We start from the raw sequence: 14310 nt of genomic DNA on the forward strand, positions 1-14310 counted from the left end.
GAATCAGAGGTGGTTGTATTTTTTGAACAGTATGAAGAAATCTAAATATAAATAAATTTTAAATTGTGAAACAGATTTAAAGCTGATTTCTTCTCCTTCCACCTCCACCCAACTATCTGGATTGTAGTCCTTTCTTTAAGTGTATTTTGCACGCTTAACAGAAAGCCCCTGCTCACTGAGTGTTCCCAGCCTGTCTGTTATTAATAGCATCATCATTCTCCTCATCCCTGGGGCTCAAACCATAGACCCCTCCTTATCTGTTTTTATGGATCTGCTCGTATTATTTTCTGCGCCTGGAATGCAAGGAATCTCTCTCCCTCTCTCCTCTTCTGCAAATTATTCTAAGCCTCGAACAAACACTATCTCTTTTAGGAAACTTTCCAACACATCCAATTCACTTCAGCCCTCTTCTCTGAATAGCAGTACTTTATTCTGCACTTAAAATAATTATTTATATAAATTGTTTTCACTGATATCACTTCATTTTTTTTGAAATAAAAGGTCATGTTTTAGATTTCTGAACCATCTTCTTCCTTATCTGCTGTTACATTTTCCTTAAGCCATTTGGCAAGGCTGAGATAGACAGGCATTGATGGGAATTTGAATAGAGCCCAGATACTAAGTTGAGATATGTCAGTCATCAGGTGTCAATGTATCAGCCCTGAAATTCACCTAAAATCAAAAAGAATAGCCTTGCCATGTATAACTGGTCCTTCTTTGGCAGATGACTTCAGAGAGAATAGGAAAGAGTTGAAATGACATATAAAAAGAAATCCAAGATGACTCATAGAGGCAAAACATTATTAACTGCTAACTTGTCAGTATATACTTCTTACATAAAGCAGCACAAACTGGTGAAGACAATGTTCAAAATAGTGTAAAGCAGCTGTGATATTTTTGACTTAAAAAACAAAGTAAGACAAGAGACATAATTCATGAGAAAATGTCATGATTATTTTAATATTTCTATTAAATGTCCTGGTTCCAGGAACACTATTCACGTCTCTGTTCATCTAGGTACCATCTGCTCGTCTTCGGTATCAGCCTATTTGCCTTTTCCTTCAAGAAACCTTTATGACCGTCCTAACTTGGTCAGATATCTTTGCTAAATTCTCATGCCCTTTTACATATTTCTTCTTCATGGAATTTATCATCATATCACAGTTGCATTTATGTGGCTGAATAGTGTCTGTCTCCATCATAAGGTGGATATTCAACAAATATTTGTTACTGTTTTCTATTGTTGTCCTTGTTGTATGTCCCTGTTTTTGCCTTTTGTTGTCTTATTTGAGCATTTTATATGATTTCATTTTCTACTCTCTTAGCATATCAGTTATATATGTATATCTTGCCTGGAAAATCCCATGGACGAAGGAGCCTGGTAGGCTGCAGTCCACGGAGTCGCTAAGAGTTAGACACAACTGAGCGACTTCACTTTCACTTTTCACTTTCATGCATTGGAGAAGGAAATGGCAACCCACTCCAGTGGTGTTGCCTGGAGAATCCCAGGGACTGGGGAGCCTGGTGGGCTGCCGTCTATGGGGTTGCACAGAGTCGGACACGACTGAAGCGACTTAGCATATATATATATGTGTATATATATATATATATATATATATATATATATATATAGTGGAGGGGGGTGGGTTTGGCTTTTTTTAGTGGTTACCCTTGAGTTTACAATGTACATTTACAAATAATTGAATTCCACTTTCAAGTAGCAGTATACACTAGCGGGTAATGTAAATATAATAACAAAGTAGTCATAATTCCTTCCATTTCTTGTTTCATTGCTGCTGTTCATGTCACTTATATACAAGTCATATACATAAGCATAAGACATGCATAAGCATACATGATTAAATACATTGTTATTATTTTGAACTAACTGTTGTCTGTTGGATCAGTGTTCTTCTTTTCTTTATACAATGCCAAATTTTGGACCTATATTATTTTCTTCCTCTGCAGAGAACTTATATTTCTTGCAAGGCCATTCTACCAGTCTGTTGCCAGCAAATTAATTCAGTATTTATTTGTCTGAGAAAGTTGTATTTCTCTATCCCTTTTGAGGGATAATTTCACAGGGTATAGAACCTCTAGGTTGGTGGAATTTTTTTCTCAACACGTTAAATATTTCATGCCACTCTCCTCTTGTTTGCATGGTTTCTGAGGTGAGTAATTCAGAAGTAACATTTACCTTTGTTCCTTTATAGGTAACATGATTTTTTTTCCCCCTGTCTGACATTAATGGGTAGGGGGAAGGATTTTCGATCATTATTGTTTCAGCTGTTTCTTCTCTTACTTTCTCTCCTCCTTCTGGTATTCCCTTTATATATATGTTACATCTTTTGTCATTGTCCCACAGTCCTTGGATATCATCTTGTGTCTCTTTCAGTCTTTGTTCTCTTTGCTTTTCAGTTTTCAGAGATAAGATTGTTATATCCTCTAGCTCAAAAATTCTTTGCTCAGCCATGTCCAATCTACCAATAAATTCACCAAAAGCATTCTTCATTTCTCTTAGTGTTTTTGTCTTTAGCTTTTCTCTTTGGCTCTTTTCTAGGATTTCCATCTCTCCACTTCTATTGTTCATCTATTCTTGTGTGCTTAGTCACATCCAACTCTTTGCAGCCCCATGGACTATAGCCTGCCAGGCTCCTCTGTCCATGGGATTTCCCAGGCAAGAATACTGGAGTGGGTTTCCTTCTCCAGGGGATCTTCCTGACCCAGGGATCAAACCCACATCTCCTGCATTGCAGGCAGGCTCTTTACCACTGAGCCACCAGGGAAGCCCTTATCTGTTTTTACAGGCTGTCTGTTTTATCTGTCGGACCTCTTAGCATATAAATCATTATAAATCATTGTTGTTGTTGTTGTTAAGTTGCTTCAGTCATGTCTGACTCTGTGCGATCCCATAGACAGCAGGCCACCAGGATCCCCCGTCCCTGGGATTCTCCAGGCAAGAACACCGGAGTAGGTTGCCATTTCCTTCTCCAATGAATGAAAGTGAAAAGTGAAAGTGAAGTCACTCAGACGTGTCCAAATCTTTGTGACCCCATGGACTGCAGCCTACCAGGCTCCTCCGTCCATGGGATTTTCCAGGCACGAGTACTGGAGTGGGGTGCCATCTCCTTCTCCAGTTATATATCATAGTTGTTTTAAATTCCTGCTCTTATAATTCTAACATCCCTGCCATGTCTGGTTCTGATGATGGCTCTATTTCTTCAAACTGTGTTTTTAGCCTTTTGGTATACCTTTTTTCTTGATAGCTGGACATAGTGTATTGGGTAAAAAGAGCTGCAGTAAATAGGCCTTTTGTAATGCAGTGAGGTGGGGCACAGAGGTGTAGGGGGAATATCCTCTGCTCCAGGGATCAGGCCCCATGTTTTTGTGACTCTGTGAATTTCACATCTGTTTCTCAGTGTTTTTCTACCCTCCCACCTTTGGTGGGATAAGATGGCTAGCTTGGGCTAAAGTGGGATATTCCATTCTTCCATGTGCAAAGCTGGAACTGGTTACAGTTGGGTATTTCCCTTATCCAGGTCAGATAGGTTTTGATAATATCCCAGCGGGTTAGGCTCCAGTTAACTAGTTCTCCTGAGAGCTGGCCTTGCTAAGAAGGACAGAGTGCTCTGGTGTATTTCAGAATGGTTCTTTTCCCCTCCCCTTGCCAGAAGTCCAAGGGGATTTTTCTCTGGTATTGACTATAGGAATCTGGCTGGGCTCCTGAAGATAAATCTCATAGTATTGTGAGGCCCCTACAACTTAGTCCCCATGGAGCTTTTAGCTCTTGGAGTTGCCCACACTGAATCTCCCATAATTCATCAGTTACAGTTCAGGTTTTCTTACCTTCACATATTCCTGTGACATTTTCTGCCTATGAGTCTCTGCTCCTCTTAGCCATGACTCCCTGCATTTTCCAGCCTTGGGGGCAGCAGTTTGTCCTGTGTCCTCCCTTCTCATATGGATCCAAGACCATATGTTGTTGGTTTTTTCAACCTCTTCTGCTCTTTTTTTTTTAATTGATGTATAATTGATATATAGTGTTGTGTTAGTTTCTGCTGTATAGCAAAATGTCAGCCTTTTCAGCTTTTTACTTGTTACAATGGAGTGGTGGCTTCTATGCTCCTTGCATGTGGAACTGGAAACCGCCAAATGTGAACAATTTTATTTTAACCTAATCTGTCATAGTTAAGTCTTAAGTTAATGATCCTGGTCTTCACCATTTTCTTACCTCACCAATCCTATCCTCATCCACCTTTCTTCCAGCCCTGCCTATTTCTTCCACTCATCCTAAGTCCCCAAACTGACTATCCCTTTAATACTCTGTACTTACCATATCATAGCATTAATTTCCACTTTGTAGGACTTGTTTTTTCCTGATGAACTCTCAGTTGCTGATTTACTGCCATGGGCCCACTGTCAAGCATGATGTTTGATGCTCACTACAACCCACTCCAGTACTCTTGCCTGGAAAATCCCATGGATGGAGGAGCCTGGTAGGCTGCAGTCCATGGGGTCGCTAGGAGTCGCACACGACTGAGCAACTTCCCTTTCACTTTTCACTTTCATGCATTGGAGAGAAGGAAATGGCAACCCACTCCAATGTTCTTGCTTGGAGAATCCCAGGGATGGTGGAGCCTGATGGGCTGCCGTCTATGGGGTCGCACAGAGTTGGACACGACTGAAGTGACACAGCAGCAGCAGAATCTGTATTACTTTTGTTGACTGTATAAATAAGATCATACATGAGTTTCAGATATATTATAAATTACTAGCTTTTGCTTAATATTAATAGAGTGTGTGTGTTAGTTACTCAGTCATGTCCAAGTCTTTGTGACCCCATGGAGTATACAGCCCGCCAGGCTCTTCTGTCCATGGGATTTTCCAGGCAAGGATACTGGAATGGGTTGCCATTTCTTTCTCCAGGGGATCTTCCCAACCCAGGGATCGAACCCAGGTCACCTGCATTGCAGTCAGATGCTTTACCGTCTGAGCTACTAAGGAAGCCTGAATATTAGTAGTAGTATTGAACAAAGCAGAATTTTAAGGGATATGGTTATCTTAGAGGTTTTTCTAAAGCATATTTTAAATGTTAGTAGTTAAAGCTAAGTACAGTAACTATTATACTTTTGATCCAGTACATTATGTATCTCTGTGAATTTGTATGTTTTTTCAGGATGCAGAAGAATATACCGATTTGCCAGTAAGACACAATGAAGATCATATGAATAGTGAACTGGCAAAATGTCTTCCCTTGGAATCGAATCCTCATTCATTTGACAGCCCTCACACCAAAGCACATCTCCTACTGCAGGCACATCTCAGCCGAACCATGCTACCCTGCCCAGATTATGACACTGATACCAAGACAGTGTTGGACCAAGCTCTCCGAGTATGCCAGGTATGAAAGTCCTTTCTAATTATCTACATTTTCTCCAGTTCTTTCTGGGTTTTTTCTTTTTTTTTTTCCCCTGTTGTAGAAGAAAATATGCTTGTGTTTAAACACTTTTATTGTAGCATTACTGAGAAAAACCTAGTGAATCAAATCAGAAATTTTTGAAGGAAAAGAAAATGTAAATGCAGTAAGGTGACAGTTTCAGCCATCCATTCCATCGAAATTTATTGAAGGTAAACTGAGTACCAGGTATTTTTCTAGGTTCTGAGCATACAGCAGTGAACAGGACAGAAGAGACCCTGCTGTAATGGGCTTTCACTGGAGACGTAAAAGACAGACAATTAAAAATATAAGTCAAGTGGCAATCACTGCTATGTTAAAATAGTAATAAAGTATAATAAAGGAAATATGGAGTAAGATGGAGGGTGCCATTTTGCCTATGAAGTCATTTAAGAAAGAAAGGGAAGGGGGTGAGCCATGGGTTATCTACTCAGAATAGATTCTAAACACTAAGAAGACCTAGTGCCAGAATTCAAGTATACTCAAGAAAAATGAAGAAGGCCATTGTGAAAAAGTTGAAAAGGAGTGGTTTGAAATGAGATCCGAGAGGGTGGGAATGGACACTATAGAGAAAATGGGATCAGGTCATGTAGGGAGTTTGTAAACCATCGTAGGGATTTTGGTTTTACTCTGAATGAGAGAGAAGCTGTAGAGTCGTGGTTCACTAATGGTTATGGTGGTTGTATTGATATCTATGAATATTTGCCATATTAATTCAAACATAAATTCTCAAATATTACGTCATTTGAAAATAACAGTTGTAAACCCATTATATGTTAATGATTTTTCATAAGAAATAGCTATTTTTGAAAACAATGAGAAGTGTAATAGTGTTTTACATTTTTGCAAATATCTTTCATATCTCATTTACCAGAAGTCAACTCAATTCATTTATCATCTTTTACAAGCAGTCTGTTACAATATGATATTTTAATTGAAGTATCTGGAGGAAATCCAGCCTCAGACAGATATGTAGTTTAAAGAAGAGAGTATTTGTATAGCCTTTTCAGAAAAGTGTAGATATTCTCTGATACTGTACAAAACCTTGACATGTGATATTCCTTAGTTAGTTGCCATGCAGAATCTGAAATCGTTGTCTATGAACTTTATAGCTTAAATCAAGCTATAAGGCTAGGCAAGAAATGATGGTGGCTGGACCAAGTTGGTGTGGGAAAGACTGGTGAAAAGTAGTTGGATCCTGTATATTTTTTAAGGTGAATCTGTTAATGAATTGAACAAGGGTTTTTAGGCAAAGCATGAAGCCAAAGATGATTCCAGAGCTTTTCCCCAGCGCCACTAGAAGGCTGGAGTTGCCATTTCCTGGGAGATAACTGTGAGAAGAGCAGGGTGGGAGATGCACACTTGAAGGATTGAGCTTATAAGAGACTTTGATTTTCTACTTTATGCCTTTTGGGACATTTCTATAGCAAAAACAAGTTTTAAGGTTTTTAAGAGACTTATGGTGTTTTTAGGACTTCTCTGGTGGCTCAGATGGTGAAGAATCTGCCTGTCTGAAATGCGGGAAAATTAGGTTTGATCCCTGGGTTGGGAAGATCTCCTGGAGAAGGGAATGGCAACCCACTCCAGTATTCTTGGGGCTATCCTAGTGATTCATCAGATGGTTAAGAATCTGCCTACAATGGGGGAGAACTGGGTTCTATCCCTGAGTCCAGAAGATCCCCTAGAGAAGGGAACAGCTACCCACTCCAGTATTCTCGCCTGGAGAATTCCATGGAAAGAGAAGCCTGGTGGGCTACAGTCAGTCCATGAGATTGCAAAGAGTCAGACACAACTGAGCAAGTAACACTTTGACTTTCACATGGTGTTTTTAAAGGTGGAGTAAATTAATCTGAAGATGTATGTATGAGTGAGTGAAGTCGCTCAGTTGTATCTGACTCTTTGCCACCCCATGGACTGTAGTCTACCATGCTCCTCCATCCATGGGATTTTCCAGGCAAGAATACTGGAGTGGGTTGCCATTTCCTTCTCCAGAGGATTTTCCCAACCCACGGATCAAACCCAGGTTTCCCACATTGTAGGCAGACGCTTTACCATCTGAGCCACCAGGGAAGTCCTAGATTTATGTATAGCCATTTACAAAATTAAAGACTTAAAAGATAACCTAGGCATCTTTCAGGTTATAGAACACTGCAGAATATTACGGTTCCTCTTATTAATTCTGTATCTGTCTAGAATATCTACATAAATATGTGAATATATATATCTAATGACAGAAGATCCAGAATAGTATCTACCAAAAGATTAACAGTAGCCATCTCTGTCACAGCATTTGAGGTAATTTTTAATTTATTTTCTATGCTCTTTTAAAATGTTTGTATGTTTTCAAATGAGCTTTTAACAATTTTATTATTGGGAGAAAAAAAACTTAATCTTATTATTTAAAAGAATAGAGCTGTTTCATATAATATTCACAAACTATCAGGAATTAGAAGGGATATAAGGCTATAATACACAAGTAAATTTTTTAACCCTTTTTTGTAGCTAACATATGGTTTATCTCTCTAGGAAGATGATTTGCCACTCTTTATTAGTCACACTTTATCAATGAAGGTTAAAGCTCCTAAAGTTTTAGCTGTGGCCACCAATACTCATTTGTGTTTCCTGTAGCCATTTTTTCTCCTCCTCAAAGGCTGACCTATTAATGAACTCAGGGTCAGGAAGGGTTGGAGAGACATTACAGGAGAAATTAAATTTTTGTACTTATAGTTATACTTACAGGTGTACGTATTTACATCATATATAAAAGTTATAATATATATCAACTCATTCATAGTTTCTTTTTCATCACTCAGTCAATAATGATTCAAAAGCTGTAAATAATAGAAATTAGTGATTTTACAAGGAGTCTATTTCTAAATTTACTCTAAGGAAAAGATTCAGTCAGGTACTTTTAACCTCTACTTAAATATTCTTATATACTATTTCTTGGATATTTATACTTCTTAAAAATTTTTTGCTCCATCTAAACAACATCTAAAGAGAACTAGGTCTTAACTATAAAAGTAATACATGTCACTGTAGAAAATTTGGAAAAGCAATGTATTAAATTTAAAGTCATTCATGGTAGTTATATCTTTAACCCTGTGAATATGAGACTCTTTTTGGTTGATGAATTAAAAATTTTTTAATTCAAAAAATGTTTTTTAATTTTTTTTCATTTTGAAGTAACTTCAGACATTAAAAGTTTGTAAAACATAGTACAATAAAATTCCCATGTGTCTTGCACTGGGCTTCCCCTAATGTTAGCATCTTGCCTCAGTGCTGATCCTGGTAACTAATCTACAGACCTCATTCCAATTCTGTCCATTTGGATTTTATCCCACTAATACCTTTCTCTGTTCCAGGATCCAGTCCAGGATCCCACAGAGCACTTAGTTGTCACGTCCCCTTCAGTCTCCTTGACGTTCAGGACATTGGCACGTGTGAGGGGCACTGGCCAGGTGTCTTACAGAGCTGTCCCTCAGTTTGGGCTTGCCTGATATTGCCTCATAATCACATTGAAGTTACATACTACTGGCTAAGAATGCCATAGAAGTGATGTTTTGTCCTCTTGGTATATCATATCAAGAGGCTTGTGACATGGATGTGTTATTACCAGAGATATTGACTTTGTACACTTGAGGTAGCATCTTCCAGGCTTCTCCACTGTAAAGTTACTTTTTTTTTTCCTTTTGTAACTAATATGTTGTGGTAAGAAACTTTGAGATTATGCAGTTATCCTGTTTCTCATCAGATTTTCCTACATTATTTTCATCATTCATTGGAGGCTGTCTCCTGAAACAGTTACTACTGTGATCTTTTTCTGTCATTCCCAGAATTTCCATTCTCCTCCATTTATTTATTTACTTTACATATTTATATAAGTATAGGCTCACAAGTAGAGAGTGGTTTTAGAGATGCTCATTGACTTCATTGCTACCTGGGTGTTGTTACCTCTAAGCCTCCTCAGTGGGTAAAGCTAGGAAATATAAGTATGTATACATAGACATCTGTATCTGTTTGTTTATCTACGTGTGTGTGTGTGCATGTTTGGATGTGTAGAAAACATTTGTATTCATAAAACCATGAGTTCATTCCAATACCTCCAATTCCAGTTTAATACCAAGAGTTCATTTTAGTCTTTCCCTTTTAAAAAATTGTAATTCTTTTCTTTACCCATGAGAAACTTGGCTCTCACTAGTCAAAATTTGTGTACTTAATTCCTCCATCCTAGCCTACTCCTGATATAGCTTTAGAATGACTAAACCCTTCAGTTCAGTTCACTTCAGTTGCTCAGTCGTGTCCGACTCTTTGCAACCCCATGAATTGCAGCACACCAGGCCTCCCTGTGCATCACCAACTCCCGGAGTTCACTCAGACTCATGTCCATCGAGTCGGTGATGCCATCCAGCCATCTCATCCTCTGTCGTCCCCTTTTCCTCCTGCCCCCAATCCCTCCCAGCATCAGAGTCTTTTCCAATGAGTCAACTATTCGCATGAGGTGGCCAAAGTACTGGAGTTTCAGCTTCAGCATCCCTTACTCCTGCCAAAAAACAAGTTTACTAACTAGAGTAAATAGCTGTGTATAGTTCTTTTTTGGTCTTTGGAGGCTCAGAGGCTCTCTTTTTCTTTGTGCGTTTACTCTCTTTCTTCCTTTGCAAATTTTTATTATGTTATTTTCTAACCTTTAAAAAGGTAGTTTACAACGTCAAGTATTCTTCTCAAGTATAATTTCTAATGGCCACATTATATTTTTTCATAAGAAGGTCACAGTTTGTTTATTTATTTCCCATTGTTGGGCATTATGTGTGCAATTTTCCGTTAGTATAAATTACAAGCATTAGTTATGTTTATGGGCTTTCCTTGTAGCTCAGCTGGTAAAGAATCTGCCTACAATGTGGGAGACCTGGGTTTGATCCCTGGGTTGGAAAGATCCCCTGGAAAAGGGAAAGGCTACCCACTCCAGTATTCTGGCCTAGAGAATTCCAAGGACTGTATAGTCCATGGAGTCACAAAGAGTCAGACATGACTGAGCGACTTTCACTTGCATTTAGTTATGTTTATAAATGTAGATTTGGCTTTTTGGAAGCCACCTAAAATGAAAATTAATTGTAAAGAAATGGCAACCAGCTTCATATACTAAATCCTCTCATTCCTACAATTTTTTTGTAAGAGTATGATAAAAGTAAACAAGCCAGGAAGAGGAAATATTAGGGTTGCTAATGGAAAATTTGAGGGTAAGTCATGACTTGATAATTTTCCATGACAGAGTGACAGTTTTCATTATTGTACACTATTGTTCTCATTTGCTACATTGATACCATTGGCCTGGAAAGCATTGATTCAGGCAGTTTTCCAACCTGAAGCCCTGGTGGCTGATTGAAAATTATACTGCCCTCATGGGACATCAGCATGACCTTGTGTTCTGAGTATGGGACTTGGTACCACCATCTTACTATAAATTCAGCTCTGTTCCTGTTTTGGTATAAAGGCCTTAGGCAAGTCACTGAATTCCTGCTGTCTAAATAAAAAATAAAATCTTACGAAAGTGGGACTTTAGTTAATATTTATAAAATGAACAATGATTTGAGGACTCAAGGAACTAAGTCTGTCTTAGTCTTCTCATTCTTAGTAGTACTTTTACTTCCTTGCTTTTTCATAGTCAATTAACTCTAAATTCTGTTATTCCCTTTAATTTATAGAAATATACCTTTTACATAAGCTATCATTTAGGTTATGAAAACTGTAGTCTTAACTACCGTGTCCTGGGGAATCTTTTACAAAGAAAGACATAGTTGTTATAGTCATGTTCACTCTGGCTTGAAGTCAGAACCCACAATACAACCTGCCTTTGCTTCTTGTACCCATTTGAAATTATGTATCAAGGTCATTTGTTGGTTTAAGGTGGTTTTGTCATGGTTCCTTTTAATATTTTACTGTTAATAGCATTTCCATTTTCATCCCACTCAACAAAAATGAGTAAAACTTTATGTACATATCTCAATTTTTAAACCTGCTTAAAATATGCTAGTTTATAAATTGAGCAATTATAAAATTACTCTTGCCAGTAGTCTTTGAGATCCTCTCCTTGATTACATTAACTCTAAAATATATTTATAAAATGTAGTAAATGATGTGACATACTTTGTGTGCCATATATACCCAGGAAAAACTTAATGTTAGCTTTTATAGGAAAATTAAATATCAAAAATTAAAGTGACCTGCCTAAATTTTTCAGAGTTGATGACCAAGTCAGAACTGTTGAAAGGTTTCAGGTGTCTTGATTAACGCCATAGTGTTTTTTGTTTGTTTTTTCTTTTATCAAGGGAAAAAAGAAACTGGTTTTCAAATAAGTTAAATAATTTAGCTAAAAGGTGATCTGTTGAGGCAGTCCATGCTGAAACCAAATGGAGATACCAGGACTTTAAATCCTGCTCTAATAGTTGTGATCTTTTCTAAGAAGTGCCATAAGTCTTCACATTAAAATCATCTTCATTTCAATGAAAAGTAATTAAATACAATACTGAGCCAAATAGTATCAGAGTACATGATTTATCATAGCCACTCCCACTACCCTCTTGTATAGTATTTATAGCAAAACTTACCAGTAATTGGACACTTTCAGATGTTTAAGGGAAAAAGGGAAAGCCTGGCTCGAGGAGCTAAGTGAGCTGAGGACCAAAATGTGTGATTCAGAGTGTAATTGTGCCGTCAGTTTGCTGGGTGAATGTGGAAAAGTTGCTTTCAGATAAAGAGAGGCCAAATTTACCCTTCAGCCAATGCTATCTACCCTGCAGCTTAAGTTTAATAGATCAAAATATCTGTGTGCATTTTAAGATTTATTTTAAAGGACTTTAGCAATAATGGGCTTCCCTGATAGTTCAGTTGGTAAAAGAATCCACCTGCAATGCAGGAGACCCCGGTTTGCTTCCTGGGTCGGGAAGATCTGCTGGAGAAGGGATAGGCGACCCACTCCAGTATTCTTGGGCTTCCCTTGTGGCTTAGCTGGTAAAGAATCCACCTGCAATGCGGGAGACCTGGGTTCAATCCCTGGGTTGGGAAGATCCCCTGGAGAAGGGAAAGACTACCCACTCCACTATTCTGGCCTGGAGAATTCCATGGACTGTGTAGTCCATGAGGTCGCAAAGACCTGGACATGACTGAGCGACTTTCACTCACTTTAGCAATGATACTCTTAACCACTACAAGATACATCTCATGAAAGGAGAACACACACACACACAAGCAGAAATATGACAGTGTAGATTGATTAGAAAGATCTCTGGAAACCTATACTTCCAAACTGAAATTGGAATTAATGTGTTAAATACTAAGTTCAACCAGAATATTTGGAGAACTGCATATTATCCCTGCACCCCCACACCAAAAAATTGCTATTTAATGATGGTCCCTAAGGCAGGCTATCATTAATAGTGTTGCTGGTGAATGCTTGTTGAGAATTTTCTTTGTAGCAGGCTCTGTTCTACTTTGATTGCATAGACTTATTTGCTGTAATAGTCCAATGAAATAATACAGTATCTTCATTTTACAGATTAAGACTAAATAACCTTCCCTAGATCATATTAGAAAAACAGTTTTCAGCATAGGTTATCTATATAATAAAACTTTATCTTATTGGATTCCCTTTGTCCTATAAAGATAGATCTAAGAATTGTACTCTTGGTCTAGTCTGGATTTATTTTAGATATGAGAACTTCACAGGAATTTCTACTTTTCTTTTTAGACCAAGAATTCCCACTAGAACATGAATAATATTTTTTAATTAATCCATTCTTTTCGGAGTATACTCAAATCTCCTCCCTTTAATTACTCTAGTTCCCTTTCAACAGTCTGCCTATAATTACTTTAACCAGTTTCTAAGAGGGACTTCTTAATAAGACTGATGTTTGTAATTGCTTTATTATATTATCTGAAATGTCCAATTGATATACTGTTTGCCAGTCAATATGTTTTTTGTTTCAACAGCTTATGATCCTTCCCAAAGTTTTTATATTTTTCTTGGTTGCCCAATAAATTAGCCATTTGATTCCTCAGGTTCTCCACCAAAAATTACAATAATTGGAAGCAGTGAGGGAAAGATCAGGTTGCTGATACAACCACAAGAAGAAAAGGGAATGCCATAATAAAGATACTCCTAGTGATACACACTATGAAATGACTGTGCTTAGACTGACTATTCTAACACATATACAAGCATTTTATGTTCCTCTTTCCTTCTTAAAGGTTTGCTTTCTCTGCTTAGATTAGCTTCTCGGCTTCTCTCAGAGTAACCACCTCTTCTTCCCTGGAGGCGGCTTTTGTCCATGCACCTGGTCCTTTTTGAAAAAGTTCAAATGTCTAGAAGCAACAGGCAATCTCAGGGATTCCTTGTCCCAAGATACAGAACTACCAATCCCCTTCAGCAGTAACAGACATCTCCTCTTTACTGTTGGAGGAGAGTATAAAGTTCTGTACTCTGTATAACAAGGCACATGTTTTTATAGATTAAATTCGTCATGTTCCATTGTACTAATGGAAGTTGGCAAAAAGTAAACCAGGAGACTGGCTTTGAAAATGACTTATTAATAGGTGATTCAGTGCCTGAAAGAAAACATTTAGGGAGCTATGGTCTGATGGGTAAGTTTCCATTGTTTTGTAAATTCTTGCATCTAATTTTTAATATAGGAGCTGTCATTTTACATCTTTTTCTTTAATGCCCAAGCTTTTTTGAACAGGTAAGTTTCCAGCCTTTCTTCTCCTTCACATGAGATAACATGTAACTCATATACCGTATACTTTAATACGTTGCATAAACAGAAAAAAGGGGGTAAATGTGTGAATTGGTATGCTTTACT

At 37.9% G+C, this 14310-nt stretch overlaps 1 protein-coding gene across 1 annotated transcript in view; it reads left to right on the forward strand.

Annotated features, from left to right (window-relative positions):
* ASCC3 (activating signal cointegrator 1 complex subunit 3) overlaps window positions 1-14310 on the forward strand; it is a 336073-nt gene that overhangs the window by 298352 nt on the left and 23411 nt on the right. The window contains exon 37 of the mRNA XM_019967310.2: window positions 5177-5401. Coding sequence (XP_019822869.2) covers window positions 5177-5401 — 225 coding nt within the window. The remainder of the gene's footprint in view (window positions 1-5176; window positions 5402-14310) is intronic.

This window comes from Bos indicus, chromosome 9 (assembly GCF_029378745.1).
Source record: "Bos indicus isolate NIAB-ARS_2022 breed Sahiwal x Tharparkar chromosome 9, NIAB-ARS_B.indTharparkar_mat_pri_1.0, whole genome shotgun sequence".
NCBI classification, from domain to species: domain Eukaryota; kingdom Metazoa; phylum Chordata; class Mammalia; order Artiodactyla; family Bovidae; genus Bos; species Bos indicus.